The sequence below is a fragment of the Diabrotica virgifera genome, chromosome 6, assembly GCF_917563875.1.
Source record: "Diabrotica virgifera virgifera chromosome 6, PGI_DIABVI_V3a".
NCBI classification, from domain to species: domain Eukaryota; kingdom Metazoa; phylum Arthropoda; class Insecta; order Coleoptera; family Chrysomelidae; genus Diabrotica; species Diabrotica virgifera.
Window position 1 is genome coordinate 37151798 of NC_065448.1, and position 26816 is coordinate 37178613.

Genomic DNA, 26816 nt, shown 5'->3' on the forward strand with positions numbered 1-26816 from the left:
CGTTCCAATTAAACTATTACTGCGGTACCATTAGTTAAACACAGTGTTTTTAAAACTTTTTTGCCTCTTTGTATTTTTTTGATAGAGCATCTTTTATCGAGATGTGGCTTCTTTTTTAATATGGTTCAAAAAATACCTAAAAATGTAGATCATAAATAAATTTTCATATTATTACCAAGTCTCCATAATCGTACTTTACCATATACAAATATGTGGTGGATTTGACAAATATTCAAATATCTCGATAAAAACTGACTTTTGGAAAAAGTACTAAGAGACAAAAAAGTTTTTAAAAACTTGTGTTTAACTAATGGCGCTACAATAATAATTAAATTGAAACGTACACAAAAGTTTGGGGGGGTTTAAAGGAACCAAACCCCCATAAAATTTTTATGGGGTGTCCAAATTTCATTATAAATTTTTCTTAAAATACTTCCGCCATAACAATACCACATGTCCATTTTTAATAAAAAAATCTCTAATAGTTTTAGATATATTGGAAAAAATCGATTTTCATTTTGTAACTTCAAAGGGCTGTAACTTTTTTTCCGTGCACATTTGTACTAAGGTAAGTTATATTCAAACGAACTATTTTAGGTCCCAGAATATGCGATTAAATTTATGACCTGTATTTTTGTTACACCCTGTATATACACGTAAGAATTTAATATTCTTAAAATTTATATACTTACGTTATTTATTTAAAATTTTAATTAACAGTTATTTTTGAACAGTTTTGAAAGGTAATTCCTGGTAAGTTTCGCTTCAACACATTTTGTTGAAAACATTAATTGTGTTTGTATTGTACATGTTACCATGGAAACGGCGATCATATGTATTGGAAAGCAGGCGAACCCGTGAGAAAAAATATTTCTCAATGCAATAGCCGACTTTTCTCACTGTGTGAAAAATTGTTCGTTTTGAATGTATGTAAGTAGTGAGAGAAGTTGCACATTGTGTAGCATCCATAGAAAAATATATTTATTTGGACTTTGTCCACAGCAACATTATACTTTAATTTTTTTCAGTCTTAGGGATTAATTTTTTATCATTTACAAGTTTTATTATATTTACTAAGAAAGTAAAAAACTTCTCTTGAATAGTATTTTTACTACAAAAACGTTATTACGTAGGTCAACATTTTTGACGTAAGAGACTGTCAAAACATTAGAATGTGACTTTTCATTATTGCCGTGCAGTGGCGGCTCGTATCACTTTAAGTAGGTAGTGCCAGAATTCGGGCAGCTGCCTAAATTTTTAGTGACGGGTTCACGATATTGTCAAAAAAGGTATAAAATAGAAATTAAAAAAAAATAGGTACGGATACTTTTACATTATATAGGTATAATACCATTTCTGGGGTGTCAAGAAATTTAAACATTTAAAATGCATTCAGTGATTGATTTGACACAATGTCCGTCCAACAAGTAAAATCTCCAAAATCTCTCAACTTATCGCCCTTTACACAAATATCGGTCAACTATAACTAACTGAAATTCACCAGCGACGCGACGTCTGACATTTCATCGGCAATCACTGCAACACAAAGATAATTTTCAATTTCTTTCCTTATTTCCTCTTTATAAACATCTAAGATGCACTGAAGGAGTTTATTTTGTGTTGTTTTGAAGTACATGCTTTTAAAGATTTGGAACTTTGAATATGAACCTAAGTCGTTGTCTAATTCGGCTAACATTGAACAGTTCCATAAAGTTGCCTCTATTTTCTGAATTTTCCTTTTCGTCGTGATTTCTCAAAACTAACTCGAAATCTCCACAAAACCATATAGATATAATTTTTAATTTGATTCAAAACATATCGATTCTTTATCCACTTCTTGTTCATTGTGTTTAATTAGACTATCACGATAAGTCGAATTTAACTCGGGTTTTATTAAAAATTAAAAAATTTTAAATTACTTAAAAATATAATAGTTTATAATTAAAAGTTCAATCATTAAAAATGTAATAATTATAAATACAAAAACGAGCGAGCGAGCGCGTAAAACACTCGAAAATATAATGTACTACCCTGTACGAGAATTATTTGGATCTACGATCCACTTTTCACTATGAGGAGAATAGTAAAAAATATTAGATCTTCCTTGTCGACTTTGTCGAGCCAGGCACGAATAGTCGTATTTAAACGTGTATGAAAAGTGCAATATAGCTCTATCTCTGTCACTTACATAGAATGCCCGTAAAATCTTTCTCTTTTCAGCTGAGCCATCAAGCTTTCGGCACGGGGCACGATGAGATCATTCTTTCCCCTGTGAGTGGCGAGGGTTGTACTACACTGCACAGTTGCCAGATTTTATATAATTTATAAAGAGAAAAGAAATACGCACAAAAGATGAACGGGCATTAAAACGGTTTAAAGATAAAAAAATATGTTTCTGTATAAAAATAAGGTAGTGCCATGGCTCCATGGCACTACCTCACCGGCCGCCACTGTTGCCGTGTTTATAATAAACATAGCAATAATGAAAAGTCACATTCTAATGTTTTGACAGTTCTCTTACGTCAAAAATTTTGACCTACGTAATAACGTTTTTGTAGTAAAAATACTATAGGTAAATGCATATAAATTTATTAAAACTTTTATAAAAACGATCCAAGTTGGATTAAAGGGGGTACAACACTAGTACAAAACACAAACGTTTTCGGACTAATCAGTCCATCATCAGGTTGAAACTTCAGATCCAAAGTAGTTGGAATAAGTTGGACATAGGTAGGTCGAATTACCTTACCATTATAAAAATTAAGCCATTTCGGCTACAATAAGTCGATGTTAACAGAATACAATGTGATTAGACTATCACATTGTATTCTGTTAACATCGACTTATTGTCGACATTATTGTAGCCGAAATGGCTTAATTTTTATAATGGTAGGGTCATTCGACCTACCTATGTAGCTAGTTCCAACTACTTTGGATCTGAAGTTTCAACCTGATGATGGACTGATTAGTCCGAAAACGTTTGTGTTTTGTACTAGTGATGTACCCACTTTAATCCAACTTGGATCGTTTTTATAAAAATTTTAATAAATTTATGTACCATCTACCTACGAAAGGTTTTTTACTTAATAAATTTTTTATTATGGTATACAGCCAATGAGAGGAATTTTTTCCTTTTTACTTTATTATATCTTTATAAATAATTAATGCCTTTGAAGTTATACTTCTTTAGGCGCGATTGAAAAAATTGATGTTTCTCAACATGAAGTTTATAGTTGCTATAGATCTTTCAAGTTAGGTAAATATATTTATTATAATTTTTGTGTCTTTGGATTTGTCTTCGTTGGAAATAAAATAATTAGTAATAAACTATGATGAAAAAATTAAAAATTTGTGTAGAAATTTTTTTAGATTTTCTAGGATTCATCAAGAGAAAAGCAATTACGTTACAGTTCATAAAAAATTACGTATTAACGTTATTTTTAATTTATGGTATTATTTTTATTTTCAGTGTTAAAATTAGTTTAATATTTAAATAAAAATAGGTATAGTTAAACTGTTTAAAATATATTTATTTCGATAAAATTATAATACTTAATAGAAGTATAACTTCTTACGTACGTACAAAGTAGGTACAACCATTCTTTTTTTTTTGTATTGTTTGAGCAAACATCAAAATAATATTGGCCAGTTTTTCAAGTAACTTTCTAAACAGTCCAATAAAGTTTTCCACGAACATCCTGAGGCAATACAAATGCAGAACCACCAGTAATATTAGGTTCGTTTAAGAAAATATGATTTAAACAAATGTTTTTGAAGTTATACTTCTTTACGCGCGATATGAGGGTGAATTTTTATATGTTAAAACCCACGATCCGGGCGCATGCGCATTATAACTTTGTTCTGATTGGATGTTCAAATGACATGTCAAAAATTATCCAATATGGCAGCTGTACCACAGCTGTGATTTGGACGGTTTGGTTATGTATGGTTGTTGCGTTTTAAAATTTGTGGGAAGAGAAACAACAAACAAAAGTTAGTTAATAGTTATACTGCCTTTTTAAATAGTTTTCATATTATATTTTTGGACTTATTAACATAGAAGAGATGCCTATTGCATGCCATCTACATCATAGTGTGAGTGCGATTTTCAATCACAAAACTGATAAAAACCTATTAGCTCGAAGACGTAGATAACTGTGGATAACAACAATCAACCGGGACGATCTTCGATCTCACTTATTCAAAACTAAAGAATCGGACAGTCCATACTGGAGTCTTTTATTACTGGTAAGGTAAGTGTTTTAAGAATAGTTGATCAAATTTCGTTACTAAATGTTTTAATTTATGTATTTATCAGTCCAGAAAAGGTGTGGAAAGAATACATTAGTGTTTTTAAATATATTTTCTACAAACGTGTTAAAAATGCAATTTATAGCACTCCATAGGAGCGTTAAAAATGCTACTTTAAAGCACAGGTGCTTTAAAAATTTTAAGGCACTGCAGTTAAAAGTGAATTGTCAAATTGTGAAACGACAAAATATTTATATTTCATTTATTAACATTAATAGATATTAATAATACTTATTTACGAATGCTTCTTCTAAAATTCAGGAATATATTAATTTTATAATACATTTAAGTATTTATGTAGTAATTTTCTTTACAATTTTTACTTACCTATTTGCTTTTATTTATACCTAATATCGCAAATGCCTAGCAAGTGTCTGTGTAGCTTAGCGGTATGTGTATCTAGTTACGGACCTGTTAGTAGTTGCACAGGTAGTTGGTTCAATTCCCCCATAAGGACAATTTTTTTGTTTATTATTAATGGTTATTGACATCTTAGACTATTATTATGTATATAGGCTTAAAAATGATTAAAAATAATTAAAATAATTAATCGGGATGTTGCCCAAACTATTTACCGAGTAGCAAATTTATAATAATTGCCTATTTCAAAATGCACTTTTGAAATGAATTTTTCTTATGCACTTTTGAAATGAATTTTTCTTATGCACAAATTCAATTTCAGATTTCTTATTCATTACAATAGTTCACAAAATTTCCTGACATTCTCACGAATCCAACGCACCAAACTGCATTAAAATCCGTCTTACTGCGCCAAAAATCGACAGTAAGGCCTTTTTTGTGCTTCAATGCCTCGACTAATTCGGCCAGAGACCGAGAGGTCGTGAGTTCGAATCCAGTACAATCCTTTACTTTTTTTTTATTTTTTTGAAAGCGATAAGCACAAAATTAGTTTGGTATTTAAAAAAAATTAAAACAAACTGTTTAAAGTATATTTATTTTTAAGAAATCATATAATAGAAGTATGACTTCTTACGTGCGTAAAAGTACACACACATTCTTTTTTTTTTCAAGTTTTATCTGTTTAAAACATGATATTAAAAAAGAGATGTTTAAAGAAATGTGTAAAACAAAAAAATATTATGGTTTGTATAAAAATAAAAAATACATGTTTTTTTTTCAATCCTGAGTTTGTTTCAATTTGAACTTTCGTATGTTTAACTAAAGAACTGTTCTCTGTCAATATTGTTTAAAACAAATTTAGCACATACGTTTTTCTTCAGTATGTGGCTTTCTTTAATTGTAACATTTAATCAATTGTAACGCTGACCTGACGATGATCTGCATATTGTAGAGATCGAAACCGGTGGTCGAAGTGATAATAAATGATTGCGAGTACGTCTGTCTTTCTTTACTTCATTTTAAATCAATCGTGTTTATTGCATTTATAAGAAGGTATATTCTTTTATTTGTATAGTCGTATAGATAATACGTAAATAATTTTTTATTATAGCGCCATCTATCACAACTAGAATAAATTATGTTATAATTGAGTGTAACCACCAACGTACCTTTTTTCTGTCACTTCCAACTTAATGCGTTAGAAATAAATCGAAAAACTGTGATGCACTGAAAACTGCCTCTCAGAAGCACCATATATTCAGCTAAAGCACTGTTCTGAGTAAATCATTTAAACCAGATTGCGCTCTTTTAAGGTTTTTCTTCAGTGTGCAATCTCATATGATGTTTCAAAGAAACTTTCCAAGAAAACCGCACAAAACAAATTTCGCACTTGTGAGGTTTTTCCCCAGTGTGCGTTCTCATGTGTTGTTTCAAATAATATGCTAAAATAAACTGTTTATCACAAATTTCGCGTTTGTATAGCTTTTCTCCAGTGTGAACTTTCGTATGTTGATTTAAACGATTATTCTGAGTAAACGACTTAAAACAAATTTAACACTTATCAGGTTTTTCTCCAGTGTGCGATCTCATATGCTGTTTTCAAATTACTTGATTGGCTAAACTGCTTAAAACAAATTTCACACTTGTGAAGTTTTTCTCCAGTATGAACTCTTACATGTGCATTTAAATAATCTTTACGAGAAAACTGTTGATAATAAATTTCGCACTTCTAAGGTTTTTCTCCCGTGTGATTTGAATGTACATGTATTTTTTTCATAATTTACAATGTGTGCGTCTCTTGTGGACGGTCTAAAATAAAAACCAAATTAATGATAAATTTTCAATTATACGCAATTATCTCTTATTAAACATTACATAGTCACTATTAACTTAACCAATTCCCAGGATTCTCTTACATCTATATCTTTATAAGGTTACTATATTCACAAAGGTTTACATCCTGTAAAAGAAACTATTCTAAATCAACATTTTTTTATAACATATGATTAAAATCTTAAAGACTCTTTTGCTAGGTAAATTTGCAATTGTTTCTTTCAAACAACTTAGACCAAGATATGAAAAACGAATATAACAGCCCTAAGGTCTTTTCCATGGTGAATTTAGATATATGAATTTAACTTCGTTTTAAGAGAAACTTCTAAGCAAATTTCATACTTTAATGCGTCATTTGGTAAGTTACTTCAGAGAACCTGCTTACTTTGGAAAGTTTTTGTTGCTACACTAAACTAGGCCTTGGAAAGGAAAGATAGTCGAAATTAGTAGGCAATTTGGAATAAAGTAAAGAAAGTGTATAATAGAATAGAGCGCCGGCTAAGTAAGATCGAGAAACAAGAGACCAAAAAGAAGATGGGATTCGAGAGCCAGAAAAAGGAATAAAATTAAAACAATTTTCTTTCTAAAATAATTTGGGCGTGAAAGAATAAGAGCTGGAAGAATAAAACAGAAAGTTAAAAAAATAAAACCAGACACAGATCCTGCAAACCAAAATGAAGGCGCCAGTCTTACTCATGAGCAAATTAACAAATTTCTGGATTAACTTAACTAAATTTCCTAATATAAAATTGATGTTGTTTCATACTAAACTAACTAGGCTGTGAAGTGAAACTGGAAAGAGATATTATGTAATAAGCAAAACGAATTTTAATAAATTGTTTATTACAAGTATAATAGTTTTCTTCTTCCTTTTGTTTTTGGACTCGCTGCAAGGCGATTTCCAGAAGTATAATAGTTAAAATACAATTATAAATGAAAGTTTACAATGTTGACAAGTACATATGGTTGCATAGATACAAAATAATTGTAATTAACTGAAAATAAAATTCCTAAGATTCATTTGATGGTTTAAAAAAGGTAGCAAAACATTACTTTTGTGTTTGTAGGTACTGTTCAATCCAAAGTTTATTTTTCAAATTACTTGCTGCTAAACTGCCAAAAACAAATTTGAAATTTGCAAGCTTTGTTCCAGTGTGAACTAAACTGCGCGTCATAGAAAACGGGCACCCTAAAAAATGGGTCATTTTTGATGTCGCGTATCTCCTAAACCTGTTGTCCGATTTAAATGATTTTTTGAATATGTTATAGCCCTATTCTTTGTCAATATCTTTGTAATAATATTTTTGCAAAACAGGTAAATTTTCATTGTATACCGGGTGTACGAATCAAACTGTGTTTTTTTCTCAAAGTTCGCAACACCCTGTGGATTATTCTAGCATTTATAAAATACTGAAATTAAAATTCAACTATAGCCTCAGGTTTTCTTAACATTCTGTTTTTTGATTCATTCGCTTATGTTGGATAATACAAAAGTTATGTACTTTAACAACTAGCCATGTTCTTCATCAGTACAGGGTGTTATAAGTCTAAAGTGTTTTAGGGACTAAATAAGTTCGACAAACTTTAAGGGGTAATTCTGCATTAAAAATAATGACAGTTTGCTTTATAATCATATATCCGCAAAAGCTTCGTTTCCGAGATACGGGATGTTAAATTTTTTCTTACAAACTGATGATTTATTTATCGCTTTAAAACCGGTTGAGATATGCAAATGAAATTTGGTAGGTTTTAAGAGATGGTTATTGCGCATTTTTTGACATTCAACTAAGAATTTTATATTCACTATTGGAGCGCATACGGGTAATATGACCGATCATATTATTCGTATGTACGCCAATGGTGAATAAAAAATTCTTAATTGTATATCAAAATGTTCAAAAATTACGTCTTAAAACCCACCAAATTTCATTTGCATATCTCAACCGGTTTTAGGGCAATAAATAAATCGTCAGTTTTTAAGAAAAAATTCAACATCCTGTATGTCTGAAACGAAGCATTTGCGGACATATGTTTATAAAGCAACCGGTCATTATGTTTTCATGCAGAATTACCCCTTAAAGTTTGTCGTACTTCTTTAGAAACACCCTGTACTGATAAAGAGCATGCCTAGTTGTTAAAGTACATAACTTTTGTATTATCCATCATAAATGAATGAACCAAAAAACAGAATGTTAAGAAAACCTGAGGCTATAGTTGGGTTTTAATTTCAGTATTTTATAAATGCTAGAATATGCCACAGGGTGTTGCGAACTTTGAGAAAAAAACACAGTTTGATTCGTACACCCGGTATTTAATGAAAATTTACCTGTTTTGCAAAAATATTAATACAATGATATTGACAAAGAATAGGGCTATAACATATTCAAAAAATCACTTAAATCGGACAACAGGTTTAGGAGATACGCGACATCAAAAATGACCCATTTTTTAGGGTGCCCGTTTTCTATGACGCGCAGTTTATATCGTATGTTCAGCTAAAGAACTGTTCGGAGTAAAAAACTGTTCGAGCGAAAACCCGATAAATACCAAAATTATGAAATCCGGTATTTTTAGTTCTACTATATTAAAAACACGTCTATCACTGATAAATGTTATATTTGATATTAACATTTTTAAGCACAATAAGAATAACTCATAAAAATGAAACATAATAAAAACCGTTAAGAGGAAACAGTAGCGATCAACAGGTAGCGAAAACGCGTTCCAAGATTGCGGTTGTAATTTTGAATATTTTTTCGAGATATTTGGCACACATATTCGTAATATAATAAAGAATGGCGGTACAGAGCCCAATTTGAAAAATATATTAATATGTGGAAATTACTCTGTAATTAAATACAATATTAAAAAAACGATCCTGTACCGCCATTAAGAAGAACAAGAAAATACACTTTCTTCAAATAAACTTTTTTATCCGATACCTAGATTTTGTGTCATTTTGGAATTACTAATGAAATAAAAAATTTTAGTAGTTCCAAAATGACAAAATCTAGGCATCGGATAAAAGAGTTTATTTGAAGAAAGTGTATTTTTTTGTTCTTCTTAATGGCGGTACAGGCTCGTTTTTTTAAATATTGTATTTAATTACAGAGTAATTTCCACATCTTCTTCTTCAAATGCAAATCCACTAATGGATGTTGGCGATCACATTTTCCATTAACTCTCTGTTTCTTGCAATGTGTATCAGTGATTGTATGTCGGTAATCCCTGTCCATTGCCTTATGTTTCGGAGCCAGGACATTTTCTTGCGTCCTATTCCTCTCTTGCCTTCAATTTTACCCTGGATTATAAGTTGAAGGAACTGGTATTTTTCGTTTCGCATGTGACCCAAATACGCCGTTTTTCTTTTCTTGATGTTTTCGAAAAGCTGACGTTCTTGGTTGATTCTTTTGACATCCATATTTGTGACTTTCGCCGTCCATGGTATCTTTAGGATACGGCGATAAAGCCACATTTCGAAGGCTTCTAATCTGTTTATATCCCTCGTTTTGAGTGTCCAGCCCTCTATGCCATATAGCAGCACCGACCACGCGTAGCATTTAGTAAACCTTAGTCTCAGTGTAAGGTCGAACTCTGAGCAGCTCAGTACCTTCCTGAATTTTACGAAAGCTTGTCGAGCTTGCTCAATGCGACATTTTACTTCCCTGTCCGATGCCCAGTCTTCAAAAAGCCACGTTCCTAGGTATTTGAATTTGCTCGCTCTCTCAATGGACTTAGTATTCAGTGTTATGGTGGAGTTTTCAAATGCATCCAAGTTTCTGGAGATGATCATGAATTTGGTCTTTTTGGTATTAATCTCTAATCCCATTCGCTTACTGTATTCTCCGATTATAGTGACAAGTTGTTGAAGATCTGCTATGTTGTCGCAAATTAAGACAGCATCATCAGCATATCGTATGTTGTTGATTAATACTCCATTCACTTTGATTCCCATCTCTGCATCTTCCAAAGACTCTTGAAATATGGCTTCCGAATAAATGTTAAATAAAAGAGGGGAAAGCACACATCCCTGCCGAACACCCCTTCTTATATGTATGGATTTGGATATAGAATTGTCTATTTTTAATTGTGCTGCCTGATACCAGTACAAGTTTTCAATGCATCTTATGTCTTTTTGGTCTATATCAAGCTTCTTGAGGATCTGCATTAACTTGTGATGTTGGACACGATCAAACGCTTTCTCGTAGTCTAGAAAGCACAGGAATACGTCCTTCCTCTGATCGTAACAATTTTGGACCAACACCTGTGTTGCTACTATTGCTTCTCTTGTTCCCAAACCTTGCCTAAACCCAAACTGAGAATCACTGATGTCCCATTCACATTTTTTGTATAATCTTTGATGTAGTATTTTTAAGAATATTTTTAAAGTGTGACTCATCAGGCTAATGAGTCTGTGATCCTCACATCTTTTTGCATTGACTTTTTTGGGTAGGGGAATAAATGTAGAGAGCAACCACTGCTGAGGATAGCAATCAGTTTCATAAATAAAATTAAATATTTTATGTAGTGCTGAAATTCCCCTTTCATCTAGTAGTTTGAGTATTTCTGAAGGGATTTCATCAGGTCCAGGTGCCTTATTGTTTTTTGAATATAATATTGCCTTTTCTATTTCCTCTTTAGTAATTGAAGGGCCAGTCAGCTGGTCGTCTGTATAAACTTCACTCATGGGTCTTTCGTCATGAAAGAGCTCCTGAATATAGTTTTCCCATATATGAATTTTCTCTTTCTCACCTAACACTACCTGGTTATCCTGATTAACTATAATAGTTGGTCTTCGTTTTCTGTATATTCCAGCAGTCTCCTTAAGCTTTTTATGTAAATTCCGATCGTCGTGCTGTCGTTGTAAATGTTCTAGATCGATACATTGTTGCTTAAGCCATTCATTTTTTGCTATTCTTATCTTTGCTTTTATTTGCCTGTTAATGTTTTTATACATATTGCTGCCACCTGGGTCATTCTTGTGTCGTCGTCGTTCATCCATTAGTAATAGTATTTCTTCTGTCATCCATTTTTGCTTCTTGTTCTTTGGTTTGTACCCCAAGTTGCTTTTCATGATGTCTGTTACAGCACTTGTAATCGTATTCCATGTTGGTGTTAGATCTTCGGTAATTTTTGTCGTCAATATTTGAATTTGTGTGTTTATTTCATTACTTATTTCTGCTTGTATCATTGGATCTTTCAGTTTATCCAATGCGATCTGTTGAGTTTCAGGCTTGTTTTTGCATGAAAGAGCGATCTTTATGACGGCCACTAATAGTACATGGTCAGAAGGCACATCTGCTCCAGGATATGTGCAAGCTCTTTTGACAGTTGTGCTGAATCTACCGTTGATGAGAATGAAGTCTATCTGATTTCTTATTATGTTCTGAGCTCTATCGGCTGGAGATTTCCAAGTATAAAGGCGACGGGGGTCGCCACATATAATAATACACATATTAAATATAACATAATTTCCACATATTAATATATTTTTCAAATTGGGCTCTGTACCGCCATTCTTTATTATATTACGAATACGTGTGCCAAATATTTCGAAAAAATATTCAAAATTACAGCCGCAATCTTGGAACGCGTTTTTGCTACTGTATCACCTTAACTGCTATTTTTAAATAACAGCAAACCCATATATTATAACTCTACTAATAAAAATACTTTATTGTAAACATATTTATAATATGTATGAGATTCCGGTAAAATCATTTATTTTCTTTTTCCTGTGTAAAGTTACTAATTTTATTAGAAATATTTCTGAATTAAAAACTCATAATTAATTTTATCGGAAATGAAGATTACAAAATTGTTAATTTGGCAAACTATATTCATGCGAAAATCCCATAAAGAATTTTAGACTATGATAGTTTATTAAATTTCAGCACACTTTTTTCCTGCGAAAACCCTCTAAAACATGGCGTAAATTGAAAATTGAATATTACGAAAAAAAAAAGTCGGTTAGAACGGGGCCCATATTTATAACGAAAAACAAAATAAGAGCTTCCAAGGTACCACAGCAAATCAATTGTAGTAAATTTAACTTTAAGTGTACTGAAAAGTCGTCTGAAGACTATAGAAACAAACTCTGTAGAAATTACTGGAGTCTAGTAGTAGTAGTCTAGTCTAGAAAATTTTTATTTTGTACAATATACCTGTCAAACTAATTAGGACTAGATTTGTCCCTAAAACTTTGCAAAGAAAGGAAGGAATATTTAGTAAGAAATGATTCTTTCCACAAGCTTACCATGAATAAATTCCCATGTGCCAGAAGTTTTTTACAAAAACGCTGTGCATATTCTCAGATAATATTTATAATAATGCTGTAGCTAACAGTGATTCTACTGGATGATATTCTAAAGAAGACAATCTCGGAAAATGGTAACCAGTTAATAAAATATCAGAAGATATTGGTTTGGATTTAAAAAAAAATTCTACGCCATAAAAGGCAAAAACAAATTTCATCCCAAACATCAACCATAGTAGTCCTGTCGCCAGGGGTGGTACAACGGCCTCCTGTATTCAGATGGACTTACCCAAGTTTTTTTTTATGTATTTTGACCTGTAGAACACGAATTTTTTGGGTAACAGTTGATCCGGATGTCGATAAGATTGTTATAAACCAAGAAGTTGAGGAATCACATAACAGCGATTTCTCGCAAAACAAAACATTTTTTTGTATTTTTTGGGCCATTTTAACCAAAAAATGTTCCTTCAAATTTTTTCGTAGGATGCATAGTTTTCGAGATAAACGCGGTTGAACTTTCAAAAAATCGAAAAATTGGAATTTTTGAACCCGAAAAACTTTTGATTAAAAAATAAAATAGCAATTCTGCTTACCGCATTTGAAAGTTCGAGTCAAATTATATCGGTTTTAATTATTTGTATGGCCAAAAATATATTATTTTATTGTTAAAACAAAGCTATAAACACCTAGTGCTTGAGTGATGTTTCAATGATTTCTCATTTAAAATCGAACGAGTACGTAGAGCAGGTAAAAGTGCAAGCGGGGCTATTTCTAAGTAACATGCATTAAAACGCATGTATTAGGCACGGGAAACAGTATGTGTTTATAGCTTTTTTTAACAATCAAAAAATAAATTTTTAGCAATGCAAATATTGAAAACAGATATAATTTGACTTAAACTTTTAAAGGCGGTAAGCAGGATTGCTATTTTATTTTTTGTTCAAACGTTATTCGGGTTCAAACATTGCAATTTTTCCTTTTTTTGAAAGTTCAACCGCGTTTATCTCGAAAACTATGCATCGTACGAAAAAACTTGTAGGAACATTTTTTGGTTAGAATGACCCAAAAAATACAAAAAAAATGTTTTGTTTTGCGAAAAATCGCTGTTATGTAATTCCTCAACTTCTTTGTTTATAACAATCTTATCGACATCCGGATCAACTGTTACCCAAAAAATTCGTGTTCTACGGGTCAAAATACATAAAAAAAACTTGGGTAAGTCCATCTGAATTAAGAAGGCCGTTGTACCCCCCCTGGCGACAGGACTATAGACTTAGCAACTCCGGGCAATTTACCAAAGTTATACAGGGTAGCGATAAAGTATGGAAACATGGTAATTTCTCGGAAACCGCTTGAACGATTTTTATAGATTTTGGTGGGTAAGGGTCTTCTAATGAAGCCGACATTATAGTGGTAATTACATTGTTGTCAAATCTTCCGTTTTTCTGGAAATCTAACGAACTTTCTTATTTTAAATGGAACACCCTGTATATTTTTTCGTTTTGAATTCCTTAAGAAATACTAATTATTTTTCATGTTATATTCCCTATACCCAAGTGCCATAATTTCGGAGTGGTTGCTATATTTATTAAAAAAAAAGGGCCTAGCCGGGTAAGATGGTGAAAAGTGCCCCCAGCTCGATTTAAATTCCATATAGGCCACTTTTTAGCACATATAGAGGAACTCACTTTCTGAAAATTTTAGCCCCCTAGGTGGTCACGTGACCCCCCTAGAGCCTATATAGGCTTTTTAGGTTTTTATTTTTTATCTCAGCCGCATCAAGAGCTAGCCAAAAACTTTATTTAAAAAAGTTGTAAGTTTCAAAAAGATCTATATGAAAAGAATTTTTTAAATTTTTTTGGCGGGAAATTCGAATTTTTAGAACAATTTTAAACTTTTAAATAACTCTGACAAAAAAAATAAGACACCCGTTTTTACGAAAATCAATTATAATGTGTATTTTTGCACAATCTTTCACCCTGAATTTTTTCAGATTTTTAAAATTGGTGAAACGTATCTTTAAAAATAAAAAACCGCATTTTTTTGTTTTTTTTTTTCGTTTTTTGATACAATTTTATACATATTTTTCAAAAAATTTAACACTGTCACTAGAATAGGTAAAAAACTGAAAAATAATTGGGGTTTGCTTAATAAAAATTTTTTGTAACGCCATCCATTTTCAAGATACAGGGCGTTGAAAAAAACAAAATTTTACATATTTTTTACGATTTTGCCGAAACTACTGCAACATTGTAATAAAACTTGGCAGGTTTTAAGAGGTAGTTATTGTGCATGTTTTGACATACAATTAAGGATTTGATATTCATCATTGGCGCGCATAGGGATAATGGTCTGAACTTTTCAAAGAAAAAAAGATAGTACGCCACTGACATATTTCAAATTAACAATCATTTTTGAATTCCTCGTTCAATTTGCAATAAAAAATCGATCTTCTCATTTTCCATGCGACGCGCCGTTTTGCTGCAAAAAATAAAATATCTTAACGCTTCCAAAGTATTTGAATTAATTTTGATAATGGATATAATACGAGTTTATTATGTAGATGTATGTAGAAACTACTAATTAGAAGTTCGAATACTTTGTAAAGGTTAAGATTTTTTATTTTTTGAATAAAAATGGCGCGTCGTATGAAAAAATAAGAAGATACATTTTTTGTCACAAATTGAACGAGGAATTCAAAAACGATTGCTAATTTGAAATATGTCAGTGGCGTACTATCTTTATTCTTTAAAAAGTTCAGACCATAACCCCTATGCGCGCCAATGATGAATATCAAATCCTTAATTGTATGTCAAAACATGCACAATAACTACCTCTTAAATCCCGCCACGTTTTATTACAATGTTGCCAGTAGTTTTAGCAAAATCGTAAAAAATGTGTAAAATTTTGTTTTCTTCAACGCCCTATATCTTGAAAATGGATGGCGTTACAAAAATTTTTTTTAAGCAAACCCCAATTATTTTTCAGTTTTTTACCTATTCTAGTGACAGTGTTACCTTTTTTGAAAAATATGTATAAAATTCTATCAAAAGACGAAAAAAAAAAAACCGAAAAAATGCGGTTTTTTATTTTTAAAGGTACGTTTCACCAATTTTAAAAATCTGAAAAAATTCAGGGTGAAAGATTGTGCAAAAATACACATTATAATTGATTTTCGTAAAAACGAGTGTCTTACTTTTTGTTTTCAGAGTTATTTAAAAGTTTAAAATTGTTCTAAAAATTCGAATTTCCCGCCAAAAAAATTAAAAAAATTCTTTTCATATAGCTCTTTTTGAAACTTACAACTTTTTTAAATAAAGTTTTTAGCTAGCTCTTGATGCGGCTGAGATAAAAAATAAAAACATAAAAAGGCTAATTAGGCTATAGGGGGGTCACGTGACCACCTAGGGGGCTAAAAATTTCAGAAAGTGAGTTCCTCTATATGTGCTAAAAAGTGGCCTATATGGAATTTAAATCGAGCTGGGGGCACTTTTCACCATCTTACTCGGCTAGGCCCTTTAAACCAAATTATTAAAATCAATTTTTTCGGCCCAAGTGGATATTATTTTGGTTTCTTTGGATCATTGGGAACAAAAAAGGTCTTTTTAATTTTCCTTAAAAGTTAATCGTTTCCGAGTTATAAACAATTTAAAACTGAAAAAATCGAAAAATGACGATTTTCTAGGTGTAAAATCACAAGTAAAAATATTAATTTTGAAACTATGCCTCTCATATGCGCTTCATTAACAATTAAAAAACAATGTTTTAGAATAAAACGTGCCAAAAATTCTTATAGGGAGCTGATAGAAGAAGGTTTGAGCTTGAATTTAGGTACTTCGTAGTTTTAAAAATTATTTTTGTTCACTTGTTTTTGAACCTTGAAAATCGTCATTTTTCGATTTCTTTTCAGTTTTAAATTGTTTATAAGTCGGAAACGATTAACTTTAGAGAAAAATGACAAAAGACCTTTTTTGTTCCCGATGATTTAAAGAATCTAAAATAATATCTACTCAGGCCGAAAAAATTGATTTTTATAATTTGGTTTAAAAATTGTTTTTAATAAATTAATGTAGCAATAACTCCGAAATGGACCGTGATAGTCGTGACGTCAAATCAATGTTGGCTACTCTGGAATATTTTTCCAAACACAACAAAGATGTTTCGGGATGTGTCAAAAATTCACGTGTGGTGTTTATTTTCATTTTTATAATTGGAATATATTGCTTGTAGGATGTTTCAATTTTTACAAAATAGTGTGTGTTGGATACCCGTGATTGTAATTAATGCTCATAGTATACTTCCCACCATATTTCTAAATAGGACTGGTTAAGAACCTGAATAAACGCAGTAAGTACTATTGTAGTGTGTGAATCCTTGATTTTGTGTAGGGACATTTATAAAATTAAAAGCAATATGAGTGATACAACTAACAAGGATTGTGTGTTTAAAGAAATGTAAAGATGATTGTTAAAGCAAAATAAAATTAAAAATGATTACACAAATCACGTGTATAATCAATTGACAGACGTCAAACATTTGTTTATTTGGAAACTTTTTTGACGTTTTGACGTCACACTATCACGGTCCATTGTGGCATTTAGGTATAGGGAATATAGCATGAAAAATAATTAGTATTTCTTAAGGACGTCAAAACCCAAAAAATATACAGGGTGTTCCATTTAAAATAAGAAAGTTCATCAGATTTCCAGAAAAACGGAAGATTTGACTACAATGTAATTACCACTATAATATCGGCCTTATTAGAAGACCCTTACCTACCAAAATCTATAAAAATCGTTTTAGCGGTTTCCGAGAAATTACCGTGTTTCCATATTTTATCGCTATCCTGTATAAAAGTTCCCTTCCAATAAGAGAAGCAAAGAAAACGGATTTGATGAGGATGAGCAAAGAAAATATTTTTCCTGAAGAGGTGCCTGCTCGGATAACAAATTTAAAAACCGGTAATTAGATCGTAGATCGAATTCCAGACGTAAGGCTGGGAGAAATTCGAAGAAGAAGACATTTTACCTTTTAATTTTCTAAAAAGAAATCTTTTTTTTTTTGTTGGAGTAATATAAAGTTAAATCTAATTTTATAATTAAAAAAATTAAAAATAAAAAGCAATAAAACCAAAAGTTATACTCAATCAACGAGGTAAAACCCGATAAATATCACGTTTTATTTTTTTGCAAATACGGTTTTATAAATTAAACTTAAAATAAATTATTCTAACTAAATATTAAATTATCTACCATTTGGCTATAACAAATGTTTGATCAAACTTCCTACGACGATTTGAAATCTTCAAACTTTCTAAAATCTTTAATCGCGATTATCTCCAAACAATATTTTTGTTAGTTATCGGGTTTTCGCTCGAACCCCTCGATTAAGGTTTTTCTTCAGTGTGCAATCTCATATGATGTTTCAACGAAGATTTCCAAGAAAACCGTACAAAACAAATTTCACACTTGTGAGGTTTTTCTCCAGTGTGCAATCTCATGTGTTGTTTTAAATAATATGCTACACCAAACTGTTTATCACAAATTTCGCACTTGTATAGCTTTTCTCCAGTATGAACTTTCGTATGTTGATTTAAATTATATTTCTGAGTAAAAGACTTAAAACAAATTTGGCACTTATAAGGTTTTTCTCCGGTGTGCGATCTCATGTGATGTTTCAAAGAACTTGCACGAGCAAATTGCCCAAAACAAATTTCACACTTATGAGGTTTTTCTCCAGTATGAACTCTTATATGTTCATTTAAATTAATTTTCTGAGCAAACGACTTGAAACAAATTTGGCACTTATAAGGTTTTTCTCCGGTGTGCGATCTCATGTGTTGTTTTAAATAATATGCTACACCAAACTGTTTATCACAAATTTCGCACTTGTATAGCTTTTCTCCAGTATGAACTTTCGTATGTTGATTTAAATTATATTTCTGAGTAAAAGACTTAAAACAAATTTGGCACTTATAAGGTTTTTCTCCGGTATGCGATCCCATATGCCGTTTCAAAGAATTTGCTTGAGAAAATTGCACAAAACAAATTTCACACTTGTGAGGTTTTTCACCAGTGTGTACTCTCTTATGTGTTTTTAAATGACCTGCTTCACTAAACTGCTTAAAACAAATTTCACACTTATGAGGTTTTTCTCCGGTGTGACTTGAACGTACGTTTATTGTTTTCATAATCTCCAAGGTGTGCGTCTCTTGTGGAAATTCTAAAATAAAAACCAAAATATAAATTTTTAATTATCTCTCATTAAACATTACATAGTCAATATTAATTTCAACAATTCCCAAGATTCTCTTATATCTATATCTTTATTAGGTTACTATATTCACCAAGGTTTACGTCATGTTAAAAAAACTATTCTAAACCAACATTTTTTTAAAATTTTACGATTAACATTTCAACAATTCTTTTGCAAGGTAAATTTGCAATTGTTTCTTTCAAACCACTTGGACGAATATACAGGGTGAGTCATGAGGAACTCTACATACTCCTACCTCGTATAGAGGCTCCTATGGGGAATAACAAATGACCATTAAAAAGTGTCTGCTCCCATTGTTTAATAATATACAGGGCGAGTTTGGCATTTTGACAGAAATTTGTATTCGTCATAATTCTTGAACGGTCAGATCGATGTGTCTCTTATTTTGGTCAATCGTTACTCTATTACCACCTAGTCAACTGATTTATTCAAATTAGAAAAATATCAGGGCCGACTTTAAAAAATTAGTTCGTTTGAGTCTTAGAAAAAATTTCACCCTGTATACGCTTTTTGAAAACTCTAATATTAATTTTACAAATTAGACAAATAGGCAATTAAAAAATTACTTAATTTTTGATAAAAAAATCAAATTTGACTATGAATTAAAAGTTTGGTAAAGTGAACCATAGATTTAAAAAAATTAACTATTATTACAAAAATTAATTTTTTTTTAGACATATATTTAATTTATGTTACCACCCAATCAACTGATTTATTCAAATTAGAAAAAAATCAGGCCCGGATTAAAAAAATTAGTTCGTTTTGGTCTTAGAAAAAAATTTCACCCTGTATACGCTTTTTGAAAACTCTAATATGAATTTTACAAATAAGACAAATAAGCAATTAAAATGGCATATTTGTTTTTTTCCCCACACGATTACGTAATTTTTTATTAAAAAATCAAATTTACCAAAATCGCAATTTTACCATAAAAATAAAAAAAAATTCTTAAAATTAAAAGTTTTACCATTTTTTTTTCTATAACACGTCTAGATCTAAAACTCCCCATAACACTTCTCTGTGGACTCTATAGTTTAACATAGACGTGATCAAATAGATACATTTTAAATTTTTTCACTTCATTTTTGCGATCTAACTTTACAATTCACGAATCTGCATCTTTTATTTTTAAAAATTCATAACTTTTACGAAAAAAAAAAACTGAAAGTCTACGACAAATGGTAACAGATATGTGCTGTAAAAATTTCAGAAAAAAAATATTAAAATGGCACAGAATTGCAGCGAGTTAAATCGTGATTTCATTTTTTTTTTCATTTTTAGGTTAAAATTCCGATTTTGACTAATTTGATTTTTTAATAAAAAATCAAGTAATCGTGTGGGAAAAAATAAATATGCCATTTTAACTGGCTATTTGTCTGATTTGTAAAACTCATATTAGAGTTTTCAAAAAGCGTATACAGGGTGAAACTTTTTTCTAAGACCAAAACGAACTAATTTTTTAAATCCGGGCCTGATTTTTTTCTAATTTGAATAAATCAGTTGATTGGGTGGTAACATAAATTAAATATCTGTTTAAAAAAATTCATTTATACCAAACTTTTAATTATTCATAGTCAAATTTGATTTTTTTTATAAAAAATTAAGTAATCGTGTGGGGAAAAAATAAATATGCAATTTTAATTGCCTATTTGTCTAATTTGTAAAATTCATATTAGAGTTTTCAAAAAGCGTATACAGGGTGAAATTTTTTCTAAGACAAACGAACTAATTTTTTAAAGCCGGACCTGATTTTTTTCTAGTTTGAATAAATCAGTTGATTGGGTGGTAACATAAATTAAATATTTGTTTAAAAATTTTTTTTTTGTAATAAAAGTTATTTTTTTTTAAATCTATGGTTCAGTTTACCAAACTTTTAATTCATAGTCAAATTTGATTTTTTTATAAAAATTAAGTAATCGTGTGCGGAAAAAAATAAATATGCCATTTTAATTGCCTATTTGTCTAATTTGTAAAATTCATATTAGAGTTTTCAAAAAGCGTATACAGGGTAAAATTTTTTCTAAGACCCAAACGAACTAATTTTTTTTTAGTTTGAATAAATCAGTTGATTAGGTGGTAATAGTGTAACGTTTGACCAAAATAAGAGACACATCGATCTGACCGTTCAAAAATTATGACGAATACAAATTTCTGTCAAAATGCGAAACTCGCCCTGTATATTAATAAACAATGGAAGCAGACAATTTTTAATGGCCATTTTTTTATCCCCATAGGAGCCTCTATACGAGGTAGGAGTATGTACAGTTCCTCATGACTCACCCTGTATAAAAGAACAAATATAACAATCCTAAGACCTTTCTCCAGGGTGAACTTGGATATATGCATTTTAATTCCATTTTAAGAGAGACTTCTAAGCAAATCTCATACTTTAATGCTTAAGACGAAGTAGTTTTCAATCCTAATAGTAAATTATTAATATTGAAAATATTAAAAATATTACTAAAAGATTTTTAAATTGAAAACTTATTGGTACACTTTCCTGGTGACAACCTCCAAGACTTCTACAATTTGCAAGTCAAATGGATGCTGCAGTGAAGACGAGAGGGAAGGAATTCTACACTATGCAATTCACATCCCCCGTCTTCAGCTGGTAAAGTTCCAACGGAAAAATGCACCTAGTTACTCTACGGAGTAATACGGCTATAAAATAAAAATGTATACCATTTTTATTCAGTTGCAATGCGAAGGCAAAACAATCTCACTTTTTAATTAGAATACGGAGTGCAGCCCAGTCCCTTTAATCGCGATTTTCGGCTCTTATTGGAGCCTCATCGGAAAGAACGTAGGCACTGTTCTCCATATTCTAAGTGATTCGCATCGAGAGCTTTTCCCACACATTGCAACCGAAGTGATGATAGTAGGTGGCTAGCGCCATCTGGCATTGAAAGACGAAGTAGTTTTCAATCCTAATAGTAAATTATTAATATTGAAAATATTAAAAATATTACTAAAAGATTTTTAAATTGAAAACTTATTGGTACACTTTCCTGGTGACAACCTCCAAGACTTCTACAATTTGCAAGTCAAATGGATGCTGCAGTGAAGACGAGAGGGAAGGAATTCTACACTATGCAATTCACATCCCCCGTCTGCAGCTGGTAAAGTTCCAACGGAAAAATGCACCTAGTTACTCTACGGAGTAATACGGCTATAAAATAAAAATGTATACCATTTTTATTCAGTTGCAATGCGAAGGCAAAACAATCTTACTTTTCAATTAGAATACGGAGTGCAGTCCAGTCCCTTTAATCGCGATTTTCGGCTCTTATTGGAGCCTCATCGGAAAGAACGTAGGCACTGTTCTCCATATTCTAAGTGATTCGCATCGAGAGCTTTTCCCACACATTGCAACCGAAGTGATGATAGTAGGTGGCTAGCGCCATCTGGCATTGAAAGACGAAGTAGTTTTCAATCCTAATAGTAAATTATTAATATTGAAAATATTAAAAATATTACTAAAAGATTTTTAAATTGAAAACTTATTGGTACACTTTCCTGGTGACAGCCTCCAAGACTTCTACAATTTGCAAGTCAAATGGATGCTGCAGTGAAGACGAGAGGGAAGGAATTCTACACTATGCAATTCACATCCCCCGTCTGCAGCTGGTAAAGTTCCAACGGAAAAATGCACCTAGTTACTCTACGGAGTAATACGGCTATAAAATAAAAATGTATACCATTTTTATTCAGTTGCAATGCGAAGGCAAAACAATCTTACTTTTCAATTAGAATACGGAGTGCAGTCCAGTCCCTTTAATCGCGATTTTCGGCTCTTATTGGAGCCTCATCGGAAAGAACGTAGGCATTGTTCTCCATATTCTAAGTGATTCGCATCGAGAGCTTTTCCCACACATTGCAACCGAAGTGATGATAGTAGGTGGCTAGCGCCATCTGGCATTGAAAGACGAAGTAGTTTTCAATCCTAATAGTAAATTATTAATATTGAAATGCCAATTCAATGCCAGATGGCGCTAGCCACCTACTATCATCATTTCGGTTGCAATGTGTGGGAAAAGCTCTCGATGCGAATCACTTAGAATATGGAGAACAGTGCCTACGTTCTTTCCGATGAAGCTCCAATAAGAGCCGAAAATCGCGATTAAAGGGACTGGACTGCACTCCGTATTCTAATTGAAAAGTAAGATTGTTTTGCCTTCGCATTGCAACTGAATAAAAATGGTATACATTTTTATTTTAATGCTTAATTTCGTATGTTCATTCAGAGCACCTGCTTTTGATAACGCTTACGTTGAAAAGTTCTTGTCCAATGTGAACTTTTTTATGTTAATTTAAAGAACTTTATGAATAAACTGTTTAAAAAGTATGTCACAATTTAAATGTTTTGCCCCTCCCATGGTCAATTTTTGCATGTTTGGTTAAAAATTTGTTATGTGAAAACTGAATAATACAAATTTCGCATTTATAAGGTTTTTCTACAGTATGCACAGTCATATATTTTTCAAAGTTGCTGTAGTAAACTGCCAAAAACAAATTTGAAATTTGTAAGGTTTGTTCCAGTGTGAACTATCGTATATGGTGCTTTTTAGAGGCTTTTTTCAGTGCGACAAAAAAAGTAAATCTGTGATTATATACATTTATTTTAGTTGTTAATAGATGGCGCTATAATCGGAAAAAATGATTTATTATAATATGATTGCAATTTGGTAAAAAATCAAATCAATCGTTTATAAAAAGGTATGTTCTTTGATTTGTATAGTCGTATAAATGGTACATATTATAGTCGTATATATAATACGTAAATACTTTTTTTATTATAGCGCCATCTATCAACAACTAGAATAAATGTTATAAATGAGTATAGGATAGTGCAAACATTCCTGACCATGAAACTAGTCCTGTCGCCAGGGGGGTACAACGGCCTCCTGTATTCAGATGGACTTAGCCAAGTTTTTTTTATGTAATTTGACCCGTAGAACACGAATTTTTTGGGTAACAGTTGATCCGGATGTCGATAAGATTGTTATAAACAAAGAAGTTGAGGAATTACATAACAGCGATTTCTCGCAACTTTGTGTTTTTTGGGCCATTCTAACCAAAAAATGTTCCTACAATTTTTTTCGTAGGATGCATAGTTTTCGAGATAAACGCGGTTGAACTTTCAAAAAATCGAAAAATTGCAATTTTTGAACCCAAATAACTTTTGATTAAAAAATAAAATAGCAATTCTGCTTGCCGCATTTGAAAGTTCAAGTCAAATTATATCGGTTTTAATTATTTGCATTGCTAAAAATTTATTATTTTACTGTTAAACCAAGCTATAAACACCTAGTGTTGAGTGATGTTTTCAATGATTTCTCATTTAAAATCGAACGAGTAGGTAGAGTAGGTAAAAGTGAGTGCGAGGCTATTTCTACGTAGCATGCGCGCGTTAAAATGCATGTATTAGGCACGGGAAACACTATGTGTTTATAGCTTTTTTTAACAATAAAAAAATAAATTTTTAGTAATGCAAATATTGAAAACCGATATAATTTGACTTAAACTTTCAAATGCGGTAAGCAGAATTGCTATTTTATTTTTTATTCAAAAGTTATTCAGGTTAAAAAATTGCAATTTTTCGATTTTTTAAAAGTTCAACCGCGATTATCTCGAAAACTATGCATCAAACGAAAAAATTTGTAGGAACATTTGTTAGTTAGAATGGCCCAAAAAATACAAAAAAAGTTTTGTTTTGCGAGAAATCGCTGTTATGTAATTCCTCAACTTCTTTGTTTATAACAATCTTATCGACATCCGAATCAACTGTTACCCAAAAAATTCGTGTTCTACGGGTCAAAATACATAAAAAAAACTTGGGTAAGTCCATCTGAATTAAGGAGGCCGTTGTACCCCCCCTGGCGACAGGACTAAAACTGTGCGAAGTCGGAGTCAAAATTCACGGATAGGCAGAAAGGTTCTATTGTAAATACAGTGCGTTTCGCATGGAAGTGAGGACCAAACCAAATTTCGTCTACTGCGCCGTAGTCACGAGTGTTTGCACTATCTCTAACCACCAACGTACGTTTTTTCTGTCACTTCCAACTTAATGCGTTAGAAAGAAATCGAAAAACTGTGACGAACTGAAAAATGTCTCTGAGAAGCACCATATATTCAGCTAAAGAACTGTTTTGAGTAAATTCTTTAAAACAAATTGCGCACTTTTAAGGTTTTTCTTCAGTGTGCAATCTCATATGATGTTTCAAAGAAATTTTTCGAGAAAACCGCACAAAACAAATTTCACACTTGTGAGGTTTTTCTCCAGTATGAACTTTCGTATGTTGATTTAAATGAGTTTTCTGAGTAAACGATTTAAAACAAATTTGGCATTTATAAGGTTTTTTTCTCCGGTGTGCGATCTCATATGCTGTTTCAAAGAAATTGCATGAGAAAATTGCCTAAAACAAATTTCACACGTATGAGGTTTTTCCCCAGTGTGCACTCTTACATGTTCGTGTAAATTATCTTTGCAAACATGTGTATCATTTAAACGAATTTTTTGAGTAAACTGCGTAGAACAAATTTGGCACTTATTAAGGTTTTTCTCCGGTGTGCGATCTCATATGCTGTTTCAAGTATTTTGCTTGAGTAAATTGCCCAAAACAAATTTCACACTTAAGAGGTTTTTCTCCAGTATGAACTGTTACATGTGCATTTAAATGATCTGTACGAGTGAACTGGGGCCTAATTCTAATTCATTTCGACAGTCGCAATTTCATTTCGACCCCGCCATGACAGACGCAGAGTATAGCGATTCTTATTCTGTTGAATACCCAGTAAAAATAAGCAACGGCAAATCTAGGGGATTTTTGTTATTGTATGATGTAGTTGGAAACAATGTTATATAAGTGTCAGATGTCAACTGTAAGCAAAAATAAGTGTCAAGGAAAAATAAATGTTGATTTTGATGTTTAAGTTATTTGTAGAATTATTGAGTTTTCTTTTAAAATAAAACTGACTAGAAGTACTTCGGTGTTTAATTAACATCCACGCAATTCTGCAAAACATCAGGTTATGGCCCAGATCACTTGTTTCGTGAGTATTTCGCCAGTAAAAAAGTCAGTGTTGAAGAGCCTGTGTCGGTAGTTTGCCGCGGTCAACGAAAATAAAAAAAAGAAAAGCTGAAAAAAAGGTGAAAAAGAAGCGCGAGTATATATACATAAAAAAAAGAAAAACATAAATCCGAAAAATGGAAAATTCATCGGCTGCGTTGAAACTTAGTGGTGGTGACAACTGGGTAGCCTGGAAATTTCAAACAAGGGTAGTGCTAAAAAGCCGTGGTTATTATGACATAGTAATAGGAAAGTCTGTGAGACCGAGCACTACTGGAGATGACCAAAAGAAATGGGATGCTAGTGATTCAAAAGCACAAGAATTTATAGTAACCAGAATAGAGCAAGGCCCTATGACACACATTTTATCCTGTGAGACCTCGAAAGATATGTGGACAAAGTTGAAGTCTGTCTACGACAAAGAGTCAGAGGTGAGCATTCATTTAATGCAACAAAAGTTTTTTCTCTTGGAGTTTTCATCAGGTAAAAATGTTGCCTCATTCATATCACAGCTTGAAGAGATAAAAAATAAGCTAAAGCAAGCTGGTGAAGAGCTGTCCGATAAAATGATCATGACAAAAATACTTATGGCATTGCCAGAGGAATATAAGCATTTTCGATCCGCATGGGAATCCGTACCATCTGATAAACAAACCCTAGATCAGTGATTCCCAAAGTGGTCCAGGTGGACCCCCAGGGGTCCACGAGTG

At 31.8% G+C, this 26816-nt stretch overlaps 1 protein-coding gene across 1 annotated transcript in view; it reads right to left on the reverse strand.

The window, feature by feature from the left end:
- Positions 1-17911: 17911 nt before the first annotated feature.
- The window catches only part of LOC126886860 (zinc finger protein 664-like), a 70888-nt gene continuing 61983 nt past the window's right edge, over positions 17912-26816 (reverse strand). The window contains exon 2 of the mRNA XM_050653971.1: positions 17912-18982. Within this exon, the coding sequence (XP_050509928.1) occupies positions 18147-18982 (836 nt within the window). The 3' untranslated portion in view covers positions 17912-18146. The remainder of the gene's footprint in view (positions 18983-26816) is intronic.